This window comes from Haliaeetus leucocephalus, unplaced genomic scaffold (genome assembly GCF_000737465.1).
Source record: "Haliaeetus leucocephalus isolate CR32 unplaced genomic scaffold, Haliaeetus_leucocephalus-4.0 Scaffold751, whole genome shotgun sequence".
Lineage (NCBI taxonomy): Eukaryota > Metazoa > Chordata > Aves > Accipitriformes > Accipitridae > Haliaeetus > Haliaeetus leucocephalus.
Genome location: NW_010973187.1, coordinates 7,257,806 through 7,284,857, shown reverse-complemented (window position 1 = coordinate 7,284,857; position 27,052 = coordinate 7,257,806). Strand labels below are relative to the sequence as shown.

Below are 27,052 nucleotides of genomic sequence, written 5' to 3'. Positions count from 1 at the left end.
CTACACAGAGCAGTGAGCTTCCTTCTAGTTCATTTTCCCTGTGTGTATAACACTTTCAGTTCCACAGGGTATTACTGGATTGAATTAAATTTCTGTAAAGCAAGTTTCAGATTGAAAGCATGACAGTACTGCAGAAATGCAATGTGTTATTAAATATTTTCCAAAAAACCTTCCTTTTATTTGGACTGATACTCTGTCCTCCAAACTGTGTAGGTTGCAGTTAAGTCAGTGATACTATGATACTAAAGTCTATTACCGGGATTAAAAATATTTTCCATAGGCAAGAGAATTCGTGATAATTCAGTACCTCTTGCCAGTTTTAAAACTAGGTTTGTAGAGACCAAAATGGGATCTGTGGGATCTGTACTGGAGTAGGGTCGTCTATAATAATTAGATATTTCTGATATCTAGACAATATATATCTGCCCTCTTAGCCTTGTTGTCCCCCTCCTTTCACCAGTGATTGACTGTGAAGGCCTCAAAAATTTTAGCACAAAATGTCAGCTTGTGTGTCTTGACAAAAAATCACTTATATCACTGAAGTTCCACTTCTTTTCTAGCTACCTCCAGCATGATTTTGAAATCAAGCTACTCCGAGATTCACAGTATACTTTGAGTTAATGTATCCCGAATGCATTCTTTGGTCTGGTTGTGCAATTTTTTGGCATCTAAAGTAAAGTTTTGGGAAAATCGAATTATTTTTAAACTACTGAATTTTGGCTGTACTGTTTTGAATACACAGTTAACTAGCTTCCTACTTTCCCAACTCCCAGTTTCAGAGACATTGTCATTCTTTCTATATTGCAGAATATCATCACCAGGATGGCAAAAAGACATCTCCACTAACTAACGGTCTAGGAAAAAAATAGAGTCACATGCACCTCCTCTTCTGCCTCACCCTCTTTGTTGTGAATGTAACCTTTCATTTTGACTAGGATTGCCTGGAAATTGAAACCATGTTTTGTTTGATCTGAAATAAACATTATCCAATAAACTTCAGTTTGAGTTTGAACCAAGAAACCCAGTTTGTTCTAATTCAATAATCAGACAGCTGCATTACTAGCTAGCGACTGATTTAACAGTACCATGCACCAGCCTATTGTGGAATCACGTATGTATTGGACTTCTTTTTGTTGATGGATAAGCAAGTATAAGTACAACAGTGTTGTTCATATTGAATGAAATAGCATGATAATTCAGATACCAGAGGCTCAAGAACTGTGATACAAAAGAAATGCAATGACAATTTATCCCTTCAAAGGACAGGAAAGTGAAAGAGTAGGCAGACAAACTTCAAAAATGCTTCGTGACATGCAGTAATGTCCAAGCTAATTGTGAAGTGTTAGGGTGACAAGAAATTGGAACAGGTTATGTAAGGGTTTTGCTAAATGTCTTGTAATCAAGTTTTAAAAATCAGGATAATAACTATCAAGGATGATAGAGGCATAGCTGAAGTTGGACTAGATTATCTCTTAAGATTCTTTCTAATCATACATTTCTATAATTGTGATCTACAGCTTGCTTAAAACTCACCTTTCCTTGGTTATAACAGTATTCCTTAAATTCTCTATTTCATTTCCTAGCAATTTTACCCGGTTTTTAATTTCACTTGCTTTCTGCTGAGCAGCATGCACCAAATTTATACATTTATTCCTTTCATTTTGGATAACTTCATACATTTTAGCAAATCCTTGGAGTCTGAGGAAATGACAAGTGTGAAAGAAATAATTATTATAATTTTATGTATACATGGATAAAAATTGCTTTAAAAGACACTTTTTAGCTGATGTATTATTATTATTTTCTTACTGTTTTTTGATTTGTCTTTTCCTTTTTTTATACTCTTTTATTTCAAGATCCTTTCTCTTTATTTCTTTAATAATATTTTGGAGTTGTATCTGAAATTTAAATAGAATTCAGTGAGCACTTTAGACATATCAAAGAAATATCTTCAAAGAAATGACTCAGAACAGCTATTCCTCTTAGATGAGAAAAACACAGCAAGGCGAGATTATTCTAAGAACTTATTCTAATTGAAATGCTTTTATTGTAACAACATTAAAGAACACAGTTTTTCTGCGTATATTAAGCTTACAAAGACTGTTATTAATGTACATGATTTGATGCTGCATCTTAAAATGCTTGGTCCCTTGTATCTGGACTTCCACTGTTTCTGTTAATCAGGCTCTCGCTTCCATCACTATATAATTATTTGGCATATGCACCACTGAAATTGTACCTTTTCAAATCTAATTTCTTTTTAACTCTTTCCTGGCTTTTAAGCAATCACTGACGATTGAGTAGAATGGTACATTTTGTTATGGCTCTGCACCTTTTGTTTTCAGTTGTGTTCAGTCTTCAATACCCCGTGTCATTAACTTTCAATGGAGAGGTCTTTTCTCACCTCCTACTGGTAACAGGAGGAGGAGATTGGTATTAAAAAAGCTGGTGCATGTTGGGTTGTAACTCTGGGCATGTGTGTGTGTTCATTACTTTGTATTGTTTATTTTTTTGATCTGTTTACGGACTGATTTTTACTGAAGGTGCAAAGCCTGACATGTTTGTTTACTCTATTTTTATAGACAGTCAAAGATTCCCAAAGTGTTAGAAGGGTAGCTTATCTAATTTATTTGAATACAGATGTACATTGTGGAAGCAGAAATACCTTGCACCCCTATACAAACCTGGTAGTCAGTATAAACTGTGCAATATTACAGCACATATATGATATTATAATGCAGCAAACTGCAGGCAGCAAACCCAATGACTAGTCCTAGTTTCTGTGACCATAGGAAAAGTTTCTTTCCCTCTTTCTTCACATTAATATAACAATTTGCACCCAGAAATGTGTCAGGAAAATAAAAATTGCTGCCTCTTCTTGGAATGAGTAGCAGTTCTGTTTTTCTTTTAATGTCCATATATTTGTAAAATAAAACACATAGTTGTACTTCTGAGAATCTCAGTTGAGGCTATCTGCTTTTCTGCCTCTCTATTCCATAGGCTTGAAAGAAAATGTCCTTTCGAATACCTTATTTCAATTGTGACATGATATTTTAATATATTATTGCACTGCACCATAAATTGCCAATAAAACAACACAGTATTGTGAGCTTCCTGTGTTGTGATGGAACTTCAAAGTAAAGTGTGAAATGAGAGTCCACAAGGCTCTCCTCACTAGCAATTTAATTTCTTCATATACCAGCTTTCACTCTAGAAGAGTCTTCCAATTATATGAGATAATTTTTTACCTGGGCTTTCTGGACATCCCTAGATTTCTGGTCCCTCTCTTCAACTTTGAGCCAAGTCAGATGTGCAAGTCTGGATAAGTCATCTCTGCATTTTTCCTGTTCTTTGAAAAGCCGGCCTTCTTCAGCAATATATTCTTCTAACATGTGGGCATCCGTATCTGACATCATTTCCTAAAGAAAATTAAATTCAATTCCTTATGCATCAATGCATCAGTGTTGGCAAACCCGAAGTCGGAAATAGTTAGGGTTTATCTGCAAAGTACACATATATACGGACTACATGGATTTAAAAAAAAAAAATTGCTTTAAAATACCAGCTAAAACACCATGCACAAGCCTTATAATAACATGTCAAAATATTTTATCACCTAGAAGCATTTCTGTTCCTCAATCTAGCATGTCTTTCAGCTATTGCCCAGTGGGCAGAACGGTTCCTCATGGCCACCTAATTTTTAAATAAGCATACTGACAGGTCTTGACATGTCCATATTACACAATGGATGACACTGAGCTTTCACATTAAGAGACCAAATTTAGACATTTAAAACAGAGTATCTAGATGCCTAGTGTTGTCAATCCAGCCAGTGAACTCTAAAGAGCTATTTGTTCTACTCAATGTAGGCTAACCTCTTTAGAAGGAGGTGAATGGATGGCTTCCTAGGCTCCACTGACTACTTGACTAGATTGTTACTGACTATCCTGGCACATTAGATACATATCCCATACACAAATAATGACATGTAGATAATGAATGCATATGTATTCAAACACAAGCTGAATCCCACCTGATAATGTTAACGAATTCAAAGACAGCACAAAACAAAAACGGATATAAGGGAAACAAGATAAAGAGGTATGATCTTAAGAAGAAAGTATATCTGAAATATATTGCTTCTTATAAAGTCATTTATGTAGTGGCAGGTACTAATACTCTCATGATCAAGACATCTGCAGTTCCACACTATATATGGCTGTGCTGAGTATAGACAGACATCCACAAATGACAAAACTCTGAAGATGAAAAATTATAATGTACAAATGCTGAATTGTCCTTGTTTCAACAAGGCATTCTGCCATATGCCAAGGAAATTTATACCCATCATATTTCCAGTTGTAATGTCGTTAATGATGTTCAGAAGGACTTAAACTAGAAAGTAGATTTGCTTTCTGCCTTCCAATATGTGACCAGTAACACCGAAAAAATGTTTTTTAAATATGACAAACAAGTGGTCTTTAAAATTGAACAAATACAATCACATGTCTTCTCACCAGAAAGCTGCATCTAGAAACTCCCATCTTTTTAAATTCCAACAGTCCCTTTATTCTCATGATTGAAAACCAACTGTTACAGTGAAAAAGTATGAGAAAGCAGAACTCAGCACCTGTTCAGCTAAACTTCTCTTGGTCATTTCAATTTCCTTCTGCAGTTCTTGTCTTCTTTCTAATAATAATCCATTACTTTTAGGGATAGCTTCTGCCTACAAAAATAAACCAAGCACACTGAGTGATGTATACAAAAGATGTGAAAAATGTAATCTGCAGTTTATCTATCTGAAGTAGTTACACAAATTAAGAAATTAATTTTCTGTCTGGTTACAACAGCTAGTCCAAGAGTTCTTCATTGAGTAGAGTTCTTCAGCAACATATCCAAGTTTCTCAAATTTTTCTTTTAAGAATTTCACTATAAACACTAAACTTCACAAAGTCAAGTTTAAGTAAGTACTGAATTTATAAGGGTTGTGTTTTTCAGCAACTAAACTGTCATTAAAAAAGCAAAAATCACAAAGAGAGACTATGTAAAAATGTCACCTTCTAAATTCACAGAGGATTTTCTGAGTGAAATTCTGACCTTACTGAAGGAAAAAAAATAGATCTACCACTGATTTTAATACAGTCAGTATTTCATATCTGTGTAGATCTGATATCATATTTTTTCCATTTCGTTATTAAAGTAGGATATTCCTGCTCCCTCCTTAGGGTCTAGAAAGTTAAAACTAACAACACAAATAGTTATGTACTATTTTTTCTTGTAAATTATGGGAAAATTTGTTTATTCAATCAGATTTTAAAGTGAAGTGTGTGAAAGGAGATACATTAGAAACTACCTTCTGATGAAACTATATCTGAATAATCCCACTACAACCACTTGCATGATGTAACTTGTAAGGCAAAAGGTTGTATTGGCCTCACAGTGACTAACAACTTAAAAATTCATTACAGTTATAAGTAAATAAGAAATAAATACAGCAGGCTAACTATTCAGGCATATGTTGCCTGTCCATAATTGCAAATCTGTAATTCATACAGGTGGGGAAAAAATGACACCAAACAACACATCTGGAAGCTATTCAAACATAATACACACAACCCTGTGGTATCTTTCTCAGATCTCAACCAGATGTTACAGTTCAAAACACTATGCCTCAATATAGATAATGAGATGTTTTGTACATATGGTTTTCACTTCTGTGATAATATTATAAAATGAGATGTTGTTCGCTTGCATTAAGGGAAAGGGAAATGAGAGGCACAGTAAAGGTCAAACTGTGGAGTTACTTTGGTTTCAGCTGCCAACTCTGAGATTTGATTTGACTTAGGTTTGCTAAAAGGTCAATAAAACCTATTCTAAGCAAGTTAATTTCACTCTTGTGGAGGGAGCAAACAGCTTTTCTGTGGAGCATATATTAGTTACCACCTCTGTTGTGTAAAAGGCTCTAGTGTCTGTAAGTAGGCTTTTCCACATTTTCAAGATGGGATTCTAAAGATGCCATCAAGTTCTTGAGTCTAAAAGTAGAAAGCTCATATAAACATCTTTAATCCATTAAGGGCTTTTGTTCACATAAGACACGACTAAACTTAGGCACTTTTGGCTGTCTCTGCATTGGCCTGACTGAAGAGAAGGCATGCGTGGAGACGAACTGCAGTTCTGCTCTGGGCTGGCAACAGCCGGGGCGGCCAGTTCTCTTTCACACAGAATGTTGGTGTTTAGCAATAGCTGACCTTTCACAACTTACTAAGAAGAAAAACACATTTGAAGGAAGTGTTCCTGTAATTTCCTTATTCTACAAACCAGTCATTCTGCACTTAGCACGTGATTTAAAGTAAGACAAATTTGGGGAAGCACACTGATGTACTGCTGCTTCTGCAATCACACTTTTATGCTAGCAACTAATTCTTGCAGATTTGTCACTTGGAGTCACAATGAATAAATGTTAATCTGGCTTTCTGTCGTGCTTTAACCAGGACACTTTCTAAGTAGTTAAAGGGTCTTTAGCTACCTAATATATTTTAACTTTTCCTAGGAGTGCTCCCAAGTCTTCCAAATTAAAATAGCCTCAAGATAGAAAAAGCCAAGCAGAATCAAGCTTGCCACTCTAGTCTTTTGTACTCCAGTACTGCACTTGAACTGACCATGCTGCAGAGGAGCAGTGATTTCACATTTGATCTAAAAGAGCCAAGAAAGGAATCAGACAAAACACAGAGCATGGAAGGATGGGCTAAAACAACTATATTGCCATGGCCTGTTTGTGTTAGGGTAGCATCCTGCAGCTTCTGGAGTAAAATACTGCTTAGAATCCCACTTCTATCTCTATCGGTATTCTCTTCCCCTCACTCCTCATGATGATGCTACTTGCAAGACCCATACAAGCCTATAGGATAACATAGCGTTAGCACTGAGGGAATCCTCTGCAATGCAACTTAACCATTAAGGGTCTCATTACAGGTGTTGTCCTTTTACAGTGTGAATGGGTTGGGTTGGGTTGGGTTTGGATCTTACCCAGGACTGTGAACTCTAACCACAGCCATCAGTGAGATATGGCATTTGATTTTAGCATTACATGTTTTTGAACAATTGTGGTTCTCCCTCCAGGAATATTTCTTCAATAGGAACACAGGAAAAAATACCATTTCCCAAATTCTCTTAGCTGATACTGAACAGAAACTCAGTATGAGCTTTAAGAACAAAGTCTGGAATATGCATCAGCCCTTTAATCAGTACTTCAGGAAATTCAATCTAAAACTTTTTTTGTGTAGTTATAGACCTTTCCTCCCTCCTCCCAGTTGGGCTTATATTACTAGGTAATTAATACACATGTGAACCCAGGAGGAATTTCAAGGGAGATAGGAAAAAAATTGTATTATTTAATAATATTAAATATTATTGAGTAATGTTTAGAGTTGTTTCAATAGCAAAGCTAAGTATGTATGAGTTTTGATAGCATATAGTTTTTTAAAAAAAATTTACAGTGATGTAAGTAAGACTTTTTTCTGCCCTGAATTGCTTAGAAGGACCAAGAAAAATTTCAAGGACACCGTGTCAAGATACAAAACAACAAGTACTGTGAGAAAATATTCACCTGGGGAAGCAAAATTAATTTTATAAGACTATCTTACAATTTAGACTAAGCAAGGAGCTAGTAAAGGAGAAAAGCTTAGGAAAGAGATAATGGAAGAACCAGTGATGAGAGGAAGATAATATGAAAAATTTATAGACAAAGTAAATTTTTAGAAAGAACTGGAAGGAGAAAAGAAAGGAAATGCTTTGAATAGGCAAACAGAATGAGACTGCCCTTTAAAATCAGCATAGTAGAAGGCACAAATAAAAAAGAAAAGAGTAAATCAGTATGGGAAGAGGAATGGGTGAAATACTAATGCAGGGAGGAAATGAGGAAGGTGAAATTTTGGTGGAAACAAAGAGAACATAGGGAATTATTTCATATTATTTACTACGAAACTTTATATAGTGCTAGTTTCCTGTCCCCTGGAATAATGTTAAATACATTCTAAATTATTTACAGTAATGTACAAACAACCTTCAAATTTTAAAAAGATGTATCTTTTCATCATTTGGGAACTAGGGAGTACTTGGCTCTATTTTTCTGATACAAATTTCTTTGAGGCCAATGGGCAAGTCACTATATGATTTCATTCATAAATGACCACAATTCCATAGTGCTTTAAAGGAAGACATGACACCACAGGGCCAATATAATCTCCCAGTTCTCCTTGATATGAAGCTCCCACCTAAAATCCTATTCTTAAGAATAGTCCAAATATATCTTGATGCAGTATTTTTATTACAGCCAGAGCACCTAGAGGTTTCTTTGTTAGTTATAGCAACACTCTTGACACTTTTATGTGCATAAGACTTAAAACAGTCTTCTACCCTTCCCCCTTTTAGGACCAGTGAAAAGATTTCATAGGCAGATTTCTTACAAGAAAATGTAGAATCCTTATGATCAATGCATTCATACAGACCTCTGATTTGAGTCTTTTATGCTGTGACTTATCTTGTTCCAAAGAATCATAAATCATATTCAGTTGTAACTCCATCTTTTTAAAATTTCTCAGTTCTCTCTCTTTCTGTGTTTGCTTGTGAATGAGAATATCATGTTGCTTTTTTTTCTCCAAGACACATTTTTTTAAATTCTCTTCCAGAGCTGCTCTGTATAGACACGGAATTTTAGAAACATGTAACTTGACCAAGACATGTATGCAAATGGGCATGATCATTTTAATGGGTTTTGAGTACTGCATTATTATGGCTGAGCAGCAAGAGAAACTCGAGAACTACTGACCTAAAAAGGTAGCATTTTTATAACTTTAATCAATTATAATATTCCTAATGATGTCAATGAGGTCTCACAGTCTGTTCTAAATATGCTAAAAATTCCAGAGAAACTATTACTTATAAGAAGAAGAAAACAAATTTTTTAGTATGAGGGAATATTTACATCTTTGCTTCACTGAAACATTTCAATTTAAAATGCCACTATCCTCTAATACAAAACTTTAAAGGCAAAAGCATTGCTGCTGAATGTATGGCCATGATACAATCATACACCTTCCTCTGCAAAGAAGGAATCATTTGAAGCTTGCAACTAACCTAACAGTTTGTTTTACTTTACCAAGTATATATAAGCTCATAATTCAACAGAATATTAGAGAGATGAGTAACCAGTCCCCACTGAAATTCAGGAGTACATGAGCGCAGAAATCTATGACCCTCGTGAAAATGAAAATACTGACATATTTTTTTCTTGTTCAATTTACTTTCTGTGGGTTACACAGAAAAAAAATATATTTTCACTGGAGAGAGAAAACCTCTAAAAGACTTCCCATGCAGAGCAAAATCCAGTTTCATTCTCCCAGGATTTTATCAAATGCTTATGCTTTTTGATGTTCTTCTTCAAGCCGGATCCCAGATTCCAGTAGTTTATATAAGCATTTCTGAAGCCAAAAAGAAGCCTGATGATAATTTCTAGTCTGCACTGGTTGCAGCATACAACTTGAAAACATAAGCAATACAGCAGAAAAAAGAAATAGATCTTTGAGAACAGAGGATTGTTCACTCATACTACATGGCTTATGTCTACTACTCCAACCTGTCTGATAGGACCGCTGATTCCTTCTCTCTGCTAATTTCTAGCAATTTTGTCAAAGTAATGTATTCTCGTTCTTTGCTTTCTAGCAAAATTTGTTTCCCATCCAACTCCTTCATTACGTTTTCTCTTTCTTGCAAAATCTCTTCAGTCCTTTTTTCAATCGCTTTCAGGGTACCATTCAACTCTTCTATTTGGTCATTAAGGGCTTCTTTCTTCTTCTCTGCATCGCTGTGGATATATTTTAACAAAACAGTAAGGGTTAACATTTCCACATGCATATTTAAATGGCAAAATGTAAGTTGCCAGTTTTCAACAATAAAATTGCAGGTAGCCATAGGACTAACAGGGAGTTTAGCACAATGACAGTATTAAAAAGAGTTATAGTAAACTGATTTCTGTCAAGATTACTAGGTACACGGGTGTGACACTTCTAAATATTATTCCCAAGACTAGGAACTCTGGTTAGTTCATTCTGTGATGTGACACAAGTATAAAGACTCATTTACATACTTCATTAATAGCAATCTACACAATGTACTAGTTTTTAAAAATTGCTTCTCTGTAACACTATAGGAAAAACTTTTTATATTTATGATGGCAGAGTTGCATTAAGCAGAATAGTAAGGAAAATGTAGAAGAAAACCATTATACAAATTTTAAAACTGAGAAATATAACGTAGTCTAACAATTTCTACGTTACAAAGAGGGACAGCAAGCAGGAGACACAAAAACTTCAGTGTAACCCTGTGCCCAAACAGGGTACAAAAACCATCATTTATCTGGATGGCAATTGGACTGCTGGGATCTGTGAGCAACCTGGCTGAAACTGCACAGTGCTAATTAGGTTTTACGTGTACAGAAAGCAGCACATGTCATGCTTCAGGGAAGAAAAAACCCAACTACATGAAAGAGAGAAAGAAAAAGCTGGCTACTGGCTTACATTTTCCATTGAAATATTAGAGACCAGAATTCACATCAGGAGCTTACAGCAAAGCACTTCTGACTAAAAAACTGGTACAGAAATATCAAGAGAGAATGATTATTTAGTTCAGGCCAGACTGTTCACTGTGAAAGTTGCTAGTTTAACTGAGGCCAATAGAGATAAGCTACTATACAGTCACTGAGAACTAGAAACTGTAAAAAAGCCTAATCACTGGATTACATGGTAACATTATTTTCCATTAAAAAATCTAAGTAGATCTGATATATAGTAATGCAGCACAGTAAGATGGTTAAGCAATTTTTGACCAAGCTTTGTTGTAAATTTTTCTTTGTTGTACTAAAATTTACAATGTTTCACTGCATATACTATATTTTTCAGTACAGTGCATAGATTTTAAGTGCATTACAGATGCTTTTTTAAATGGTGACCCTAATTTTAATCAACAACTATACTCAATCATCTCTGTAACAAATGGATGAAAAGAAGTCATACATACATATTTATGTATATATAATTATTTATTAAAAGCATACATTTTTTTCTGATTCATCTTCTCAGTTTCTTTTCCAAGTTGTGCTGGAACACCAAGGGTCTTAACTAGCTCATCCTAGTGACAAAACACAAAGGTTAGATTAATAGCCTCAGATTCTGATGAGATTTCATAGAAGTAATATTCATCTAGAACTGCTGTGAAAATGGGCAGGAAACATATTTTCACATTACTTGAGCTTGTCCCAGAGAATTGTAGCTGCTACTTTTGAAACTGAACATTGATATTTATGATTTCATTATGTCTGCAAGATAAAAATTACACTTGGATATTATTAATACATCTGATTATGTTATCTATACCATGGAAAGGAAAGCAGCAAAGACCTGTGTATGTTTTTTAATTCTCAGCATAAATCTGTATTAACTTGGATCTGAGTATATGTTAGAGCAGCCTACAATAGCACAACATAGCAAACATGTCATTATAGAAATGATTTTTTTAATCAGAACCATGACTATTATTATTTTCTAAAGGATTAATAACAGATATGGCAAAACAGCATGTTTTACACCTATTGAAAAATTATGTAATATATAATGTAATGCCATCTCATGAATTTGGAATGACAAACAACACCCAGAAATTTCACCATTTCCTTGGACAAAGCATGTACTCATATACACATACATGCACACACATACGCAGATATACATACACACAATTAATTTTGTGTTACTTTCAAATTAGCCTGCTTCTCCAGAAGCTTTTCCATTTCTTTCTTATCTGTTAACATCAGCTTTTGCTTGGATAAAACATCTTCCTTTATTGTATTAATTTCTGCTTTTCTTTGGATTACTTCTTTGCAGAGCTCATCACAATTTTCTTTCAGCTGTTTAATTTTCTTATCTGCTTCCTTTAAAAATGAAGTAAAAGAGCAGATTAATTTTATTTTTCCTTTTACATTTTGCAGGCTTGTGATATTACAGAATCATTAACATTGAATGATGATAACATTCATTACAACAAGGTAGGAAATACAAATTTTTGCCATGTGTATGTTTCTTCTATCAATAATCAGCAGAATTTTATTTCTGAAAAAAACACATATATTCATCAGGACTTATGACTGAAAATGTATTTTCCATACTCACATCCTAGAACAAAAAACCTGCAGCTATCTCTACATGCAGTATCCATTTGCTGAATACAGTAAAAAATTTTCTTGAGTAAACTTAAGAAAATCCAGATCTTTTCTGAATCAATTATTCACTGCTTGCCCTAGAGTTATCAAACCTGAATGATATAATATACCCTCTCCTATAAAATCTACCTCTTGATTTTTCTATGTATTCCAGATTTTAAATAAACTGTAGAGTTACACACCATGAAAAAAATTTCATTGATGTTTACATATGTTAGCTGACAGAACATAAAACATGGCTTTTCTCATGTTTTGTACTTACCCTTTGTTTTGGAATTCTTTCATATTCATTTTCCAGAAGCCTTTTTTCTTCTTGCAAACTACAAGAAAATCAAAATAGAGCTAAATATATTAGTAATATATTACTATAATATAGTAAATGGTAAAAAAGTATGGAAGCCTATCTTGTGTTAGACTAAAATGTATAGTGAATTATCATCAGGGACAATTGAAAGGTGTCCAGATTTAAAGGAAGGTTGCTGACTGGTAACTGGAAGTCCTGAAAGACAGGTTGTACATATGCAGGCTTTTTCTACAGTGCACACATGTAAACTTTTGAATCTGATTCTTCTTAGTCTTACCACCTCCTGCAGGGATGCATTTATGCCTCATTCACCCTTGCCTTTATACTAGCAGAGCATAACAAGTCAGATGGCAGCCTATACCCACAGTTCCTCCCAACCTCAGAAAACAAAATTTTAACATGGAACTGAGGCAAAAAGAAAGAGAAGGTGGATTATAAATATCCACAAAGACATCACACATCCAAGAAAGTGCAGTTGCTAATGAGAACCTTTCTTCTTCCTTTGAGTGATTGCTCATGCACACATTCACACTGTGAACAACTGTAAGTGAAGCTCCTCAAATCTGAACAGGGACCTGTGAAAAAAAATTCTGAAAAGAGGTTGTAGACTAAGTCGATGGGGTACAGTAGAAAACTAAATTGAATAGCCATGGTGATCTTAACCTATATCCAAAACTATGTTGCAATTTAATTTCAGGCAACAATAGAGACAGATGCTGAAGGAGGGAAGAATGAGGAAAGGAAAAAATAGGAAAGGTCTTAGATTGTCTGGGTGTATTTTCAGTAATGCTGCCCTGAGAAAGACGAAGGAGTGACTGCAAAAGTGGAGCTGAACCAACGAGCTTGTTGGACTTACAATAGGGAGCTTCCTGGTGGCAGGTAGGTGAATACTGCCAAATACAAAAAATTAGCCCTAGTGAAGAAAGACATCAATACATCCCCAGTGCATGCACAAAACAATTCTGTACCTACAGGAAATAAGTGGGCTATAGCAGTCTGCATGCCATCATGACCAAACTGAACTTAATTAAGTCCTTGTGCTGTTGATTTGGAAAAAGGAGGCAGGTTCCTGCAATGCAATTTCTACATATGATGACATTTCTGAGTCTCAGGCTATAAAGGAGTAAAGATTGCAGCTGGGGAATAGGTGGAAGGACCAAATCCTCTGTCTCAGATATAGCAAAGAATCAAGTTCAGCACTTAAATTTGTTTGTAACTCAAGCTGGAGGATGTGCTCGTCAGGCCTCCTTGAAACTCACGGCAGTCTGTGAGAATAAATAACTCTTTAAATAAGGGAAGTATTAAGAAAAGGGGACAGGCTTTCATGAAACAGCTGTGTCACTTGGAGCTATTAACTATGGCAAGGGAATCCTGGGGCAGCCCCACTGATGCAAAGCAGCTATTACAGTTGCCTCTGAAAGCGGTTGATACAGAAGAGAGGCAGCTGATTGGTATTCTTTTTTTTCTCTGAAAACTTTCTGTGGCAGCCTAAGATTTTGCATGGTGGTGGTTCAGGTTTCAGAAGGTGGTGGTCATGGGGAGAGAGATCAGTTTCCCAGCAGCCAGCCTCGTGGAGGATTGTCCCTAGGATCTTGTGCTCAATTCTTTATCAGTGCTGATTTAAGGTTTCCTTCCCCCTCAATAAATGGTTTCTTATATTTTGGTCTTCCAACCACAAGAGCAATGTGTTATACCTGGAAGCCTCAGGTGACATCTTTCTAGTCAAGGAAAGGAAACAGTCAAAAAAGAGAACAGGGTTGGTGGTGTTGCAATCCAGAAAAAAAAATAATCACGAAGGACAAGCTCTAGCTCAGATGAAGAGCAAAGAGAAAATAAAGACACAGAGTAGATGTTGTTGATTTACAGCATGTATGTATACTTGTATGGGCAGAGTCCAAGTATGCCTCTACAGGGACTGGTAATCTAAAAACTAATTTGAATGCCAGTGTTTGAACACCCAGAGAGTGAATGAGTTTGCAAAAAAAATCTTTCAAAGAAAAAGAAGTTGAATTTAGATCAGTCTTCCCCCAAAATTGATAAAATTAATTACAAAAAAAAGTTCTATTGCAAAATCTATTATAACTTGAGAAATTGCACAGAAGAGTGAAGAAAGACACAGGAGTATTTTGCAGGTGTACAGTGCAAGTACATGCAAGTAGAAGGAAACACCATAAGGTGATTTCTTCTTTGCTGCAGCGGGGCTCAGGAACTACTCCTTTTATATTCCACTGTTTAAAGTCAATGAGGGAGAGCACAGGGATCAAAATGCATTAAAAACTGAGCTACTTCAATTCTGTGACAGTAGCTTTAGTCTGCCCCTCTGTACTGTGCCCATAAGCCACAACTGTGCTGGAATGCCACACAGGTCAAACACAATGTTTGCACTTAGCAACAGGTTGTCTAAATGTATAAATACGTTAATAAGGACAGTTAATATTCCCAACACATTTTGGCAGGATTCCTAGTTGAACTCCTTGGGACTGGCATAATCACACTAATTATAATGAATGTCCACTTTGCACAAATACCTGTAACTCTGACTGCCACAAAAACTGATTAAGTAAGTCCTGTGCGAACTGATTAAAGAGGTACTGCATTGCTTGCCATCAGTCTGTGCTGTGTTCTCTACAATATCATGCCAGACAATCAAAAGAGCAGTCCCAAAATTAGGACGGAGAGCAAAGTTGACACTACTTTTCTTTTGTCACATTCCTCACTCATGAGGACAGATTCCTGGGGAGCCGTTCCAGTTTCACAACAAAGACTTTTCCATCCAGCAAAAGTAAAACGATTTGAACGCCTCATTTTCTCTGACACAAACAAAAAGCAACACTGAACAGCAAGCACCAAGTTACCTTAAGAGCTGGCAGACCAACTACTTTCACACAAAAAACAGTGAAGGTGAGAAAAGCAAAAGGCGGTAAAAGAAAGAAGTTAAATCTCTCCCTTTTGAGAAATGAGTTTGGTCCAGCTGCCCATATCCAAAAGTTAGACAGGTACCCCTACGCTAACATCCCCAGGCTTCCTTACTGTCAGGGGTAAAAACGGGAACCTCCAATGGGCAGGCAGGTCATCTGACATCCCAGGTCGCCTATTTTAGGATGAGACAAATTACCAGCTGAAAAGAACGTATTTCTCTCTGTTGCCATAATGGCGTAATTCCCATTGTTTTATAGCCCTTCTTTTTTCAATATCATGTGGTTTTTATTATTACCATTATTATACCTGTAACAACATACGTAATGAAAAGAAGATGAAACTCTTAAGTTTAAGCATTAATGTTTGCAAATGTTTCTCACATTGCTTTACTTATTTTCATAAAGCTTAATAGCAGTACTGTACATGAAAAGCTACCGTGGATGCAGATATAATGAGTTAAAAAAAAGCACTCGGAAAATTGGACCATTAATGAAAATACATTCCAGACTTTTCCCTGAGAGATGTCTACAGCTGCAAACTGACACAGAAATAAAAAAATTAAGTCAGAGAGATTAAGAAATGTAGTGGTAGTTGTCAACAGAGGTCCATTTCAGCTCCTCAGCTCACAAAATAGCCAGAACATTGTTATCATTACAAATCTCATCCTGCAAGAAAGCAGACTCCTTCAGCTACTCTGACACATAGCTGCGATTGCTGAGGAACCCACAGAAGGTGCTCAGCACCTCACAACTAAAATCTAGTGACCACAAGTAGAAGATATCACAGCTGACAAGTTGCCAGCATGAGATTCCTGTAAGGCTCTTAGCTGTAATTAGTTTATACGTACTGGAGAATGCAGTCACAAGACCAGTTGATAACAGCCTCAACTGTAACTCACTTTATTTTACTTATGGCTTGTAATTCTTTACTAGAAAAACTATGGACAAAAGCTTAACTTTTTACTTTTTAATTATGGAGTGACTAATCCTGAAATAATTACAAGCATTGAAATAATTTTCCGTATTTGCAATGCTTCTACAAGGACAAACTCAGTTTTGCAATCCTGATTTGCATGCAATAGCACATAGCACTTCGGTGAATAGCCATTTTGTTACCTGCACAAATGACTGTGAGTGCTGTAGATTGGTCCTAGGCTTTAAAATAAAATTGTTTTCAAGAATCAGTCACCTTTAACCTCACAAACTTTTGTTATAGATAATTTCATTACAAAATAATTGCTTGCTTTTAAAAATATGGTTCAGATGATAAATTAATTTCAATTATATATTTATTATTTCTCAATAATAAATGATTGTTGATACTATTACCTATCAAAGAAAAGCAGCTCTTCTTTATTTTGTCTTACAAACTAGGACTCTAAGCCTCACGTGGACATTAAAATCAAAAGTTTCCTCAAGCTAGAACAAATCCTTGCTGATCACATTGATTCTTTCCTTGTTCTTGTGCTAATCTGATTTTTCAGTCCATATTCTTAATTTACTGAGGCTTGTTCAGTCCCAGTTATATGAAGAAACTTCATGGCTTTGAATGCAATTGTTCCAGGACTGAACTGGGATCACTATTTTTCCTTTTACTTTATTAGATTTGCCTAATAGTTTTTGAAAGGAAGAATACTCCTGGAGTCAGCTCTGACTTTGGGGTAGTGGCCCAAACTTTATAGCCTCAGTAAAATCCTTCCAGCTGTTGCTCCCCCACTGTGCTGAGCGCTGGGGCAGACACACTAGCAACGAATCCAGTACAACGGTAGAGCAGAACAGGAACACAAACTGGAAGAAGAGGCACACGCTTGCAGTGGGAGTACACCACACCCATGCCGTCACCCGCAGGCTGACTTCCCTGACAGCTGAAGCGCAGCAGAGCTGCTTCTGAACACCTTGTGTACCTACTCAAGCGATGAAAAAAGTCACAAGATTTCTGAAAACCTGGTGATACTACATTGCTGAAAGCAACTTATATTTACTCTTGGAATGTTGCCTGCTTGTTGGAACAATAAAGAATTAAACCAGAAGATGAACTATCACCTTCAGCTGTTGAAAAAGGTGTCTGATCTGGAAAAAAAACTGTTTACAGAGGCAAGTAAATAGGAAATGAAATTTGGAAAAGAGAACATAGAATACTAAGGGACCTTGAGACAAAAAAAACCTTTGCTAATGTTATGGTATATCTACATGACTCTTCAAGAGAAAAAGTTTACTGTTTTCAGAGTTGAATCTGAGCGCCAAAAGGGTGCTAAGTTGCCTTAGCTATTAGAGAAAGTGAACTGAGGCAGGAAGCAAAGGCAGCAGAGACTAGAGAGATGGCTCAGAGAAAGAGAGGCTTACAGAAAGAGGGAAGCAGCAGATCTGCAGAGGCTCTCTCTCACTTCCAGCTCAGCAGTATTTCTGAGTAGACAAGATCCAAGACTTCTAAGAAATGGAAAAAGCAATAGATAAGAGACACAGATATTCCCTTCAAAAGGTTTTCCCTTCCATGTCCCCCGCCTGCTATACAGAAGAAGGTAAATAAGCCATATGTTTGTTTTCAGACGAAACAGCCGTTAGTCATAATTCCCAAAGAGAAGTTTACTTGTAAGTGCCAAGCACAGCTGGGACTGTGTTAACACAGTCGGACAACAAGGGAAACTGTGCTCCAGAGAGATCAAGGGCCAAGAGAGGTTGGACCATGAGTTTCTATCCTTCTGAGAAATGAAGGAAACCAAGCAGTCAACTAACGGCAAACTTATAATATCTTTGAAGTGGCTTCCCCTCTGTCTGTGACACCGCCCATGCACACAGATATTTCAAAAGACATTGCTTTATTATTTCTATAAATCCATCAGGCATATAGAACATTTTACATCAGTGTTACTACTAGACCACCTGCTACTCACAACTCTATTCAGGACATTCGTTTTCACTGTCTTTCACAGGCACCGAACCCATGCCTTCTTTACAAACATGTATTCACATCCATTATCTGTTTTTCTTCATAGCTCATTTCTCATTTCCCCACTACATTCACTCATCTGTTCCCCACGTAGATATGTATTCTGCCAGTCCTGTTCATTTTACACTACTCCAACATTAAAATCCCTATCATTTCTGGAAAGCAGTATCTTCTCTCCCAATAAACAAATCCACACATAACCGAGGCACATCCTCCTCACTCCACAGCCACAACACATATTAAGAGCCAATGTTACCACCAGGCATGAAACAGATTCCAAACAAGGAACAATTAAATAATCTTCCGTTTAGAAAGTTGGCAAATTAAGAGGGGGGATACAAAAGAGATCTATCAAACCATCCTGCAGCAGTGAAAATGAAGAGAGGAAAAGATTTTCACTGTCTCGTCTCATCCAATACAAGAACTACAGGGCATGAAATGAAGCTGGTAGGAGTCAGGTTCACGAAAGCAAGGAGGTGGCAGTTCTTGTGTAGTTAATCTGTTGAACTCATTGCCCAGGGTGTTGCAATGCTAGAAGTTTATATAGTTGAGGAGGAGACAGGAGAAGTTCAAGGAAGAGGGGTCAACTGAGGATTCCTAAATACAGAGGACTGTATTTGGCTCATGAAATCCTTTTCTCACAAATGGCTGGGGGCTACGCTTTTGGTCACCATTATATACTGGACCTCTGCTCAGACGGTACAGCTGGTTTTGATCTCATGCAATATGTAAGATCAAACAGAGGAAGTTTCTTATTGAAGTGAAAGAATATTTTTCACAGTATGAACAACCCAAAAAGTGTATTTTTAATCTGCAAGATAGGATATTCAATTCATATATAAAAATTAATGCAGTAAATGTGCAAGGGTAATTGAAACAATAGCTAAACTGCGTTTTGTGTAGGACAGAAATCTCCTTTTGACTAGAGGTAGAAAATAGAGTATGAGTAAATATCCCCTAAATATATAACACCCCATCATTTTTTGGAAAAAGGATGCAAAACCAGTGAAAAATGTTCATAAGATATGAGGACAAATGAGTAAAAACCATGATATTTTGAAGAGCTCATTTCTGGACTGCTTGGAAATTGCAATAAATTCTGTATTTAATAATTATTTCAGGAAACTTCATGTTGCTTAGTTATCTCATAGCAAATAATTTTTTCCAGATGCTTTCCATGTTTCTGTATTTCTCCCACTCCCAATTTGCTTCTTTCTCAAGTTTCTTTCTCTCTTAGAGCAAACACTTGGCTCTAAAAAAAAATAATAATCAAGAAAGAGCTGCCAGAAAATCTGCTCTGTGCAGTTTGTACAGTGCCCCTGCTCTCCTTGCAGAAAAACAGTTTTAACTGCTAAGCTGCTGACATTGGTTTTTGCATTTATATATACCAACTACACTACAGCTGTATTGAAGATGGGTTAAAATAGCAAGCTCCCCACAAAATGAAAATATGAGTTCATATCCATAGCTACATATTTTTAAAAATGCAATAATGCTGCTTGTAATTTTGCTATAAGAGCTTCACGTACAACACACTCATTTATGCAGATAATTAAAATATATACAACACCAAGCTTATTCTGGACTTTTTTCCTTTATAGAAATGTCAAGTATTCACTCCTTTCACAGCAAGTATCTCATTTTTCCGACATGAGAATATACAAGTACTTCTCCTCCTTTAAATACCTGACTAGAAAAACTTGAATACACTGTACTTCTGATGTTAAAAATAGCATTGTGTCTACTTATGACATTGTTTCCATAAAATCCCAGTCACCAGGTCTCTGAGACACTTTAATAATTTGTATTAAAGGTATCCTAGACTAGAATTGTTCCTGTTAATTTTGCCTACCTAAACATTAATCATGCAATGTAGTAAATCTTAAACAGCATTTCAAAGGACACCATAGCATGTTCTAAAATTAAAATTATCTACACATCTCACACCGGAGTAATTTTATTCATCACTGAAATGTTGCTGTTACTAGGGAAAGTTTGTGACAATTTGTTTAACAACAGCCATCAAGAAATGTCCTCATGTAAGATGGAGAGGAGATTGAATTATATTCTATGTTATTATCTTTCTAGATAGGCTATGATAAAATTAGCAGTGTTTGACCACTATCACCTACCATTCCATCTTGAACTGAATTTCATACTCTCTTTCTTTAATAGCATTGTATTCATTCTGGCAACTAAGAAGTTGTTGCCTTATTCGGGAAACTTCACTGGAGGATTCTTCAGGGAACTGTTCTGCTTTTTCCAGTTCATGTTGTTGTTGGTCCAGTTCTACACTAAGACGTTTGGCTTCCTGCAACAGCTGGATCTCAGATTCCTGTAAACTACATTAAATAGAAAAATTTAGAACTAGGCAATGAGAAGCATAAGCTTTGTATGTATATTACCTACCTATAATATTTAATTCAAGGTTTTCAAGATGTGATGGGATTAAATCCTGAATAATCGGGTCTGACCTCCTAGTTGACCCTGCCTTGAACAGGAGGTTGGACCAGAGACCTCCTGAGGTCTGTTCAAACCTGAATTATCCTATGATGCCATGAGAGCAATGAAATCTTATGTGAGAGGGCTTTTCTGCATACCTAGAGTTGGAGTGGGATTCATCTCATCTAATTTTAACCAGATGAAGGATGGTTAGTTAGTCTAATTTATTTGTCTAGCACCTCCTAGAACCAATAAAGAGACGGGGAATCTGTTTTATCCTAAGAAGTGCTGAAGGCTAGATCTGAATCAGCGTGGGGACCAATAACAGGGAGGTATTCCCCAGGACAAGGCCCGGTCTGGGCTATGTGACACCTTTAAGTTCTTAGTAAATACTGGGACACCTACTCAGTGCTGAATTGCATGTTGCTATTGCTGTAGTGTTACCAGTATCTGAAGTAACTAATTTAATGATACACAAGCAGCAAATAATACATTTGTGGACTTCCATGGAAGCTTATTATAAGGCTTCTAGACATGATCAATTATCTGATCTGACTTAGCCACAAATGATGTGAAAGCATAAAGAACTCTATCACTTGCCTTTTATTAATTAAAAATATAACGCAATTTAATATTTCTTAAAACAAAGGAATTTAGAATCTCCCATATTGAGGAACTCTAAAAGATGACATTTATGGCTTAGCAACAAAAACAAAATTACGTATCGTGCTGAAGAATAGAGTTGAGATGGTAACTATAAAAACACAAAATATACAACTGACTATACTGCACAAACATAGCTGAAATAATACAGCAGAAGAAGTTTTGTTTTGTGTAACATTTCTACTTAGATAACCACTTCCTTTTTTAAACCAGAAAATAAGAAAACCACAGACTTCAACAGGAAACAAGAGTGTGCCTTTATCACGAAAAAATAACTTCATGTGTGATGTATTTACATAGTAACTTTTTAAGGGAAAAATAAATTGACTTATTGACACAAGATCCTGTACAATATTTAGATTTTCTTTAAGTCCAACAGAATGTATGCTGTTTTAGGAGAAAATATAATTGGTTGCAGTAATACACATTCATTTCAAACATAATTCTTACATAAAACATAAATTTTACATAAAATTACATAAACACATAAGTTCTGTTTTTTTCAAGATAATAAAAAAATAAAAATAGAAACAAGACCTGAGTGTTGAATCTAGACCAGATCTTGCTCACTATAGTTGCCAACAGTATTTTTTCATGTGAAGATTTCAAATTTAAGTGAAGACAATGAAGAAATAACTGGACATCTACAAAATGTACACCTCTAGAATCACATGAGTGCAAAAGTAAGCTTGCCAAGTCTGATGTGGCAGCTTCTGCATTTGTAAAGTGATTAATAATTTAACAGAGGCTTAAGAAGATAAGATTTCCAAACTGTCAATGAACTATCATTATTACCTGACTTTCTTACAGCTTGGTGTATCAGAATATTCATATTAGGTTCCTAAATTGAGATAGTAAAAATAAGAGTTTACAATTGGGCCACATGATTTTGTGACTAAATGGGTTTTCAGGGGCCAAATATGGGCTCAGGTACATCAGCTTTAGGTGCAGCCTCAATGCAAAATGGATGGGTGAGACAGCACCAGAATGGGATGACAGCCTGTTCCCAGAATTTCAGCGGTGCAGCAAACATAAATTCAAAAGCACGTAACACTTTGAAGAAATGTATAAAAGATGTTCTCTGCCAGGTGACATCTCTCAGCTTTTCAGAATGCTAAATTGTGCAGAACTGAAACCAGAAAATAAAGGAGTGTTTGCCACTAAACAAAGGATCACACTGTACACTTAAAACTCTGTGTACTCTAGCAACAGCGTAGGAAATTATCTGCATACAGAGTAGTTGCATTCATCATATTAGACAAATTTGTGTTGTATATCAGACAGATCAGATGCAATCATTTGGCATAGGTGTCACGGGGATCTACGCTGCTTAAGATGCATAAGACTTTCCCTTGAGATTTTTGTACGCGACTAAAGGAAAGTAGAACACACACAGCTTGAAGACCTCATCCAGCATAATTTGTTTCCATGTGGCATTGTAACAGCACTGGAATAGATGGGGATTAATTGGGAAAGAGATTAAATTCAGCTGTAATAAGTGAAAAGGTAAGCTCTTGATCCACGGAACTGTACTGCACATGTAAGGGTGAAGAACTAAAAATTAAAAAGTGGTTTTGATTCTATGAATGGTTCATGGCAGGAAAAGGGTGATACTGAACTAATCATCAGGACTCTCTTTACAGCCAATGGAGAAAACCAGACACCTGCAGATGTCTATGTAAGGAGAAAGTGTGTGGTCCCTATTTCTTTCTATTGATCGTTAAGGGAGTCTAGATACCTAGGTCAGATTTGCATGTCTACTGATGTTAACATACGGACAAAAGAATCCCACTTTTGATGTCTGAAAAGTCCTTAAAATATACTGGAGATCATGATCAATTTTTGGTAATTGATTTCCCTTGCTTTCTTTTAGCAGTAAGAGAAATTTATCTGTGCGAATTAGTACTCATTCATGCATTGGCGTTTTGCTTTGAGACATGACTACATCTAAGTAAAGAATGTGACACAATTTTCTCCAATCAGCTTTCTTACAGAAGTATGGCAATTTCATACTTCTGTGAGAACCATGGTGTCCTGGTTTCAGCTGGGATAGAGTTAACTGTCTTCCTAGTAGCTGGTACAGTGCTATGTTTTGAGTTCAGTATGTGAAGAATGTTGATAACACTGATGTTTTCAGCTGTTGCTCAGTAGTGTTTAGACTATAGTCAAGGATTTTTCAGCTTCTCATGCCCAGCCAGGGCACCTGACCCAAATGGCCAACAGTGTATTCCATACCATGTGATGTCCCATCTAGTTTAGGAACTGGGAAGGGGGGGGCAGGGAATCGCTGCTCGGGGACTGTCTGGGTGTTGGTCGGTGGGTGGTGAGCAATTGCCCTGCGCATCATTTGTACATTCCAATCCTTTTATTACTACTGTTGGCATTTTATTAGTGTTATCATTATCATTATTAGTTTCTTCTTTTCTGTTCTATTAAACCGTTCTTATCTCAACCCAGGAGTTTTACTTCTTCTCCTGATCTTCTCCCCCATCCCACTGGATGTGGGGGGAGTGAGTGAGCAGCTGCATGGTGCTTAGTTGCTGGCTGGGGTTAAACCACGACACATGGAAAGAATGAGAGATGTAATCTTCCATCTAACATTTTCACACTTTTGGTGCACAGTGTTTATGGGAGTTTTATGTGTGACAGAAAAGACAGCTGAGTCCTGTTTTCACTCAGGCCATACTCCACTTGTCATACATACAAAGGAATTGTCTTTACATAAAAGAATGTTCTACATAAAAGAATACTATATAAATACATAGAATAAAATATGTAGTAATATGCTTGTATTTTTTCCAACCAAAGACTGGTTTCAAACTAACACTGGCTAAAAGTCAATTGAGTTCAGCAGCTACTGGATTTCTACTTCAGCTCAGTGAACACCAGTGTGGTAGAAACCTTCTCAATCAACTAATCCAAAACCCACATAATATGTTTAGTTCTGAGCATTAAGAAAATGCTTCTTGTATTTTCTAGGGAGTTGAACTGTTTTAGGAGTGATGTTTTTAATTTTGCTTCCCAAAAATACTTGCTATGCAGTAATCTGAATAAAGTCAGATGACTTTTTACAGTCAGAGCCATTTTCTAACTCCCCATTTTATTAAGATGAAACTAGAAGACTCAGCTAACCTCAAGAAAAACTGTGTTTTCAGGATTTTGGGAGCCCTTTTTCAAATTACTTTACATTACTTAGCACTTGTCGCTATTCAGATTGCCAGGAGGCACACCAAATCCCAGCATAAGCAGGTATGACTTGAATTAGTTTTAGAATCCTTAAATTAGCCTTTAGTTTCAATGACAGAATAGCCATAGTTCTCTTGTAAGCAGAATTGCCATAAAGATTTGATGTGGACTATCAGGGAAATTGGGCTAAAATATTGTTAATAGGGTGGATATTATGGAAGATATTACAGAAATATAACAGGAGTATCATGACGCTGATTTTACTGATAATTATGGGTATACCGTAAGTAATATCAAAATTATTAGTCACAAATACTAATGTAGTATTGCAATACTTGCAATAGGACTGTTCTGTTCTGTGACACACTGTTCACCTAGTACAACTACTCTTTCCTTCTACTCACACATCCCTGCTCAAGCCTGGCATCGGGCTATGAGCATGATCTCTTCTCTTCTCTCCTCCAGCAAGTACCGGAGCAGGGCAGACTCACAAGTACTACACCTAACTTCCGAGTTTCATTTATACTTTGGAGCTTAAGGTTCTAACCTTCTAAATTTATTAGCAGTCCTGTCTAATGTGACTGTCAATATTCTCAGAGGGTAAAATTCATACCTATTTAGATGTCACAGAGTCTCATTATCCTTCTTAGAAATGAGCCTTTAGCTTCAGTTGCTCTCTGTGATGTTAGCTTGGCAGGTCAGAGTCTTTTCATATGTTACAATTCTGGCTACATGATCTTCAAATATATTTATTTAAAACTTGTATATTGTTTGTGCAGTTTGTGCTTCCCTCCATTGCCATTATTATTATATTTATATTAAAAACAAAGATGTTGTTCAAACAAGTATTTAAACATCCCAAATTACCTTGAAAGTTCCTATTAAATAATACTGGTTTTCAGCCTTGTGTTTTTGCTTCCTCTTTATGAACAATCACTGTTAAGAAAGCCTTAAATGATAATTAGCCTCAGCATGAGCAGAAAATTACTTTACATATGTAATGCTTTGGCTACTTAAAGTCTAAAAAAGCAGTATTATACCTGATCACAGTCTTATGCAGCAGGGTGTACTTTCCCTTCAGTTCAGCTACTCTGGTGCCTGTGATTTTTCCTGCAGAAAATAGCTATGGAAGGGAAACAGACAGTTATGAAATCTCCTTAGCACTAAAATTTTCATTCTGCAGCAACTTTTTATAACTATAATTGGCAGCCTTTTAGTTTATGCAGTCTTTGGTAACATACCAAATCAAATACATAACCAAATCAAATACACAGATGAAAAAATGCTTATTTACATAATAATTCAAAGCATAAATATAAGAATATAAAGAATGTGTTTGTCACAACTACAGTGCTACCCACACCACCATTTCTTCTCTGATTTTCTGTCTGTATAAATATTTCACAATAATTCTGTCTTGAACTCAGGCTCTAAGTCACCTATTTTCCACATTGCTTAACTGGTTCAGTTTTGGTATATACCAGCTGGCCTGCACAGGTAAAACTGAGGCTTGAAGTGTCTCCACAGGCAATATGGTTGTAAAAAAGAGGAGCTGGGCTCAAGCTGGGTCATCCCCAGGCCACAGAATGCATTGCCTTACATGCCTTCGGCAAACACCAAGATCAAACCACTCCACATATTTAGTACTACAAAACCCGTATGTGTGTGATGCAGCGTACCTATCTCTTAGGTGATTCCTCAGGTGTCTTGAGGGCAGTAATTTGGGCCAATGAGCCAGTGCTCCTTAATATAAATAGGAAATAGGACTAGGAACCCAATTTTCCCACTGGGAAATATCACAGCAGCAATATGATTGTATCTCCTGGGATATTTCTTTAGAAAACCTTTTCTTACCCTCCTTTGGTTGCAGGTAAGGAGAACCAGGTTAAATCCAGGTAAAAAAGGTAGGGTGATCTGGGTCTATAAAAGTCCATAGCTAGCCTTTTGGGGCAGCAAGTCAAATCTACAACTTCTATGGGAACCTGCCAAGAAATGTGGTTGTGCAGATCTCCTAAAATAAGAAACGAAGTTACTACAGCACCAGGAAAATCCCAGAAGTCATGCTTCAACGCTTATGTTTGACAAGGCCTCCAGGGAAAGGCCTTTTTCTAAGCTGAACTAAGGGCTGTTTAAGAGATTCATATGTCGGCTAGTCTGTAGATGCCCCTTTCTTGAACATCCACATGAAACCATCCAGAACCAGCCCTATGGTCAATAAGCAGAACCCAAGTTAATATGCCAAACGAAGTATACATTTTGTTGATAACTGTTTATGTATTTTTTTAAGATCCACTACAAAATATATCATGGTAGCAAAGACA

At 36.3% G+C, this 27,052-nt stretch overlaps 1 protein-coding gene across 1 annotated transcript in view; it reads right to left on the bottom strand.

Moving 5' to 3' along the window:
• CCDC146 (coiled-coil domain containing 146) overlaps nt 1–27,052 on the bottom strand; it is a 74,243-nt gene that overhangs the window by 14,218 nt on the left and 32,973 nt on the right. Inside the window, exons 3-13 of the mRNA XM_010581102.1 lie at nt 25,772–25,854; nt 20,573–20,782; nt 12,534–12,591; nt 11,807–11,983; nt 11,111–11,184; nt 9,635–9,862; nt 8,508–8,694; nt 4,631–4,726; nt 3,249–3,419; nt 1,810–1,898; nt 1,534–1,698 (exon numbers count right to left, since the gene is read on the bottom strand). Of these exons, the coding sequence (XP_010579404.1) occupies nt 1,534–1,698; nt 1,810–1,898; nt 3,249–3,419; nt 4,631–4,726; nt 8,508–8,694; nt 9,635–9,862; nt 11,111–11,184; nt 11,807–11,983; nt 12,534–12,591; nt 20,573–20,782; nt 25,772–25,854 (1,538 nt within the window). The remainder of the gene's footprint in view (nt 1–1,533; nt 1,699–1,809; nt 1,899–3,248; nt 3,420–4,630; nt 4,727–8,507; nt 8,695–9,634; nt 9,863–11,110; nt 11,185–11,806; nt 11,984–12,533; nt 12,592–20,572; nt 20,783–25,771; nt 25,855–27,052) is intronic.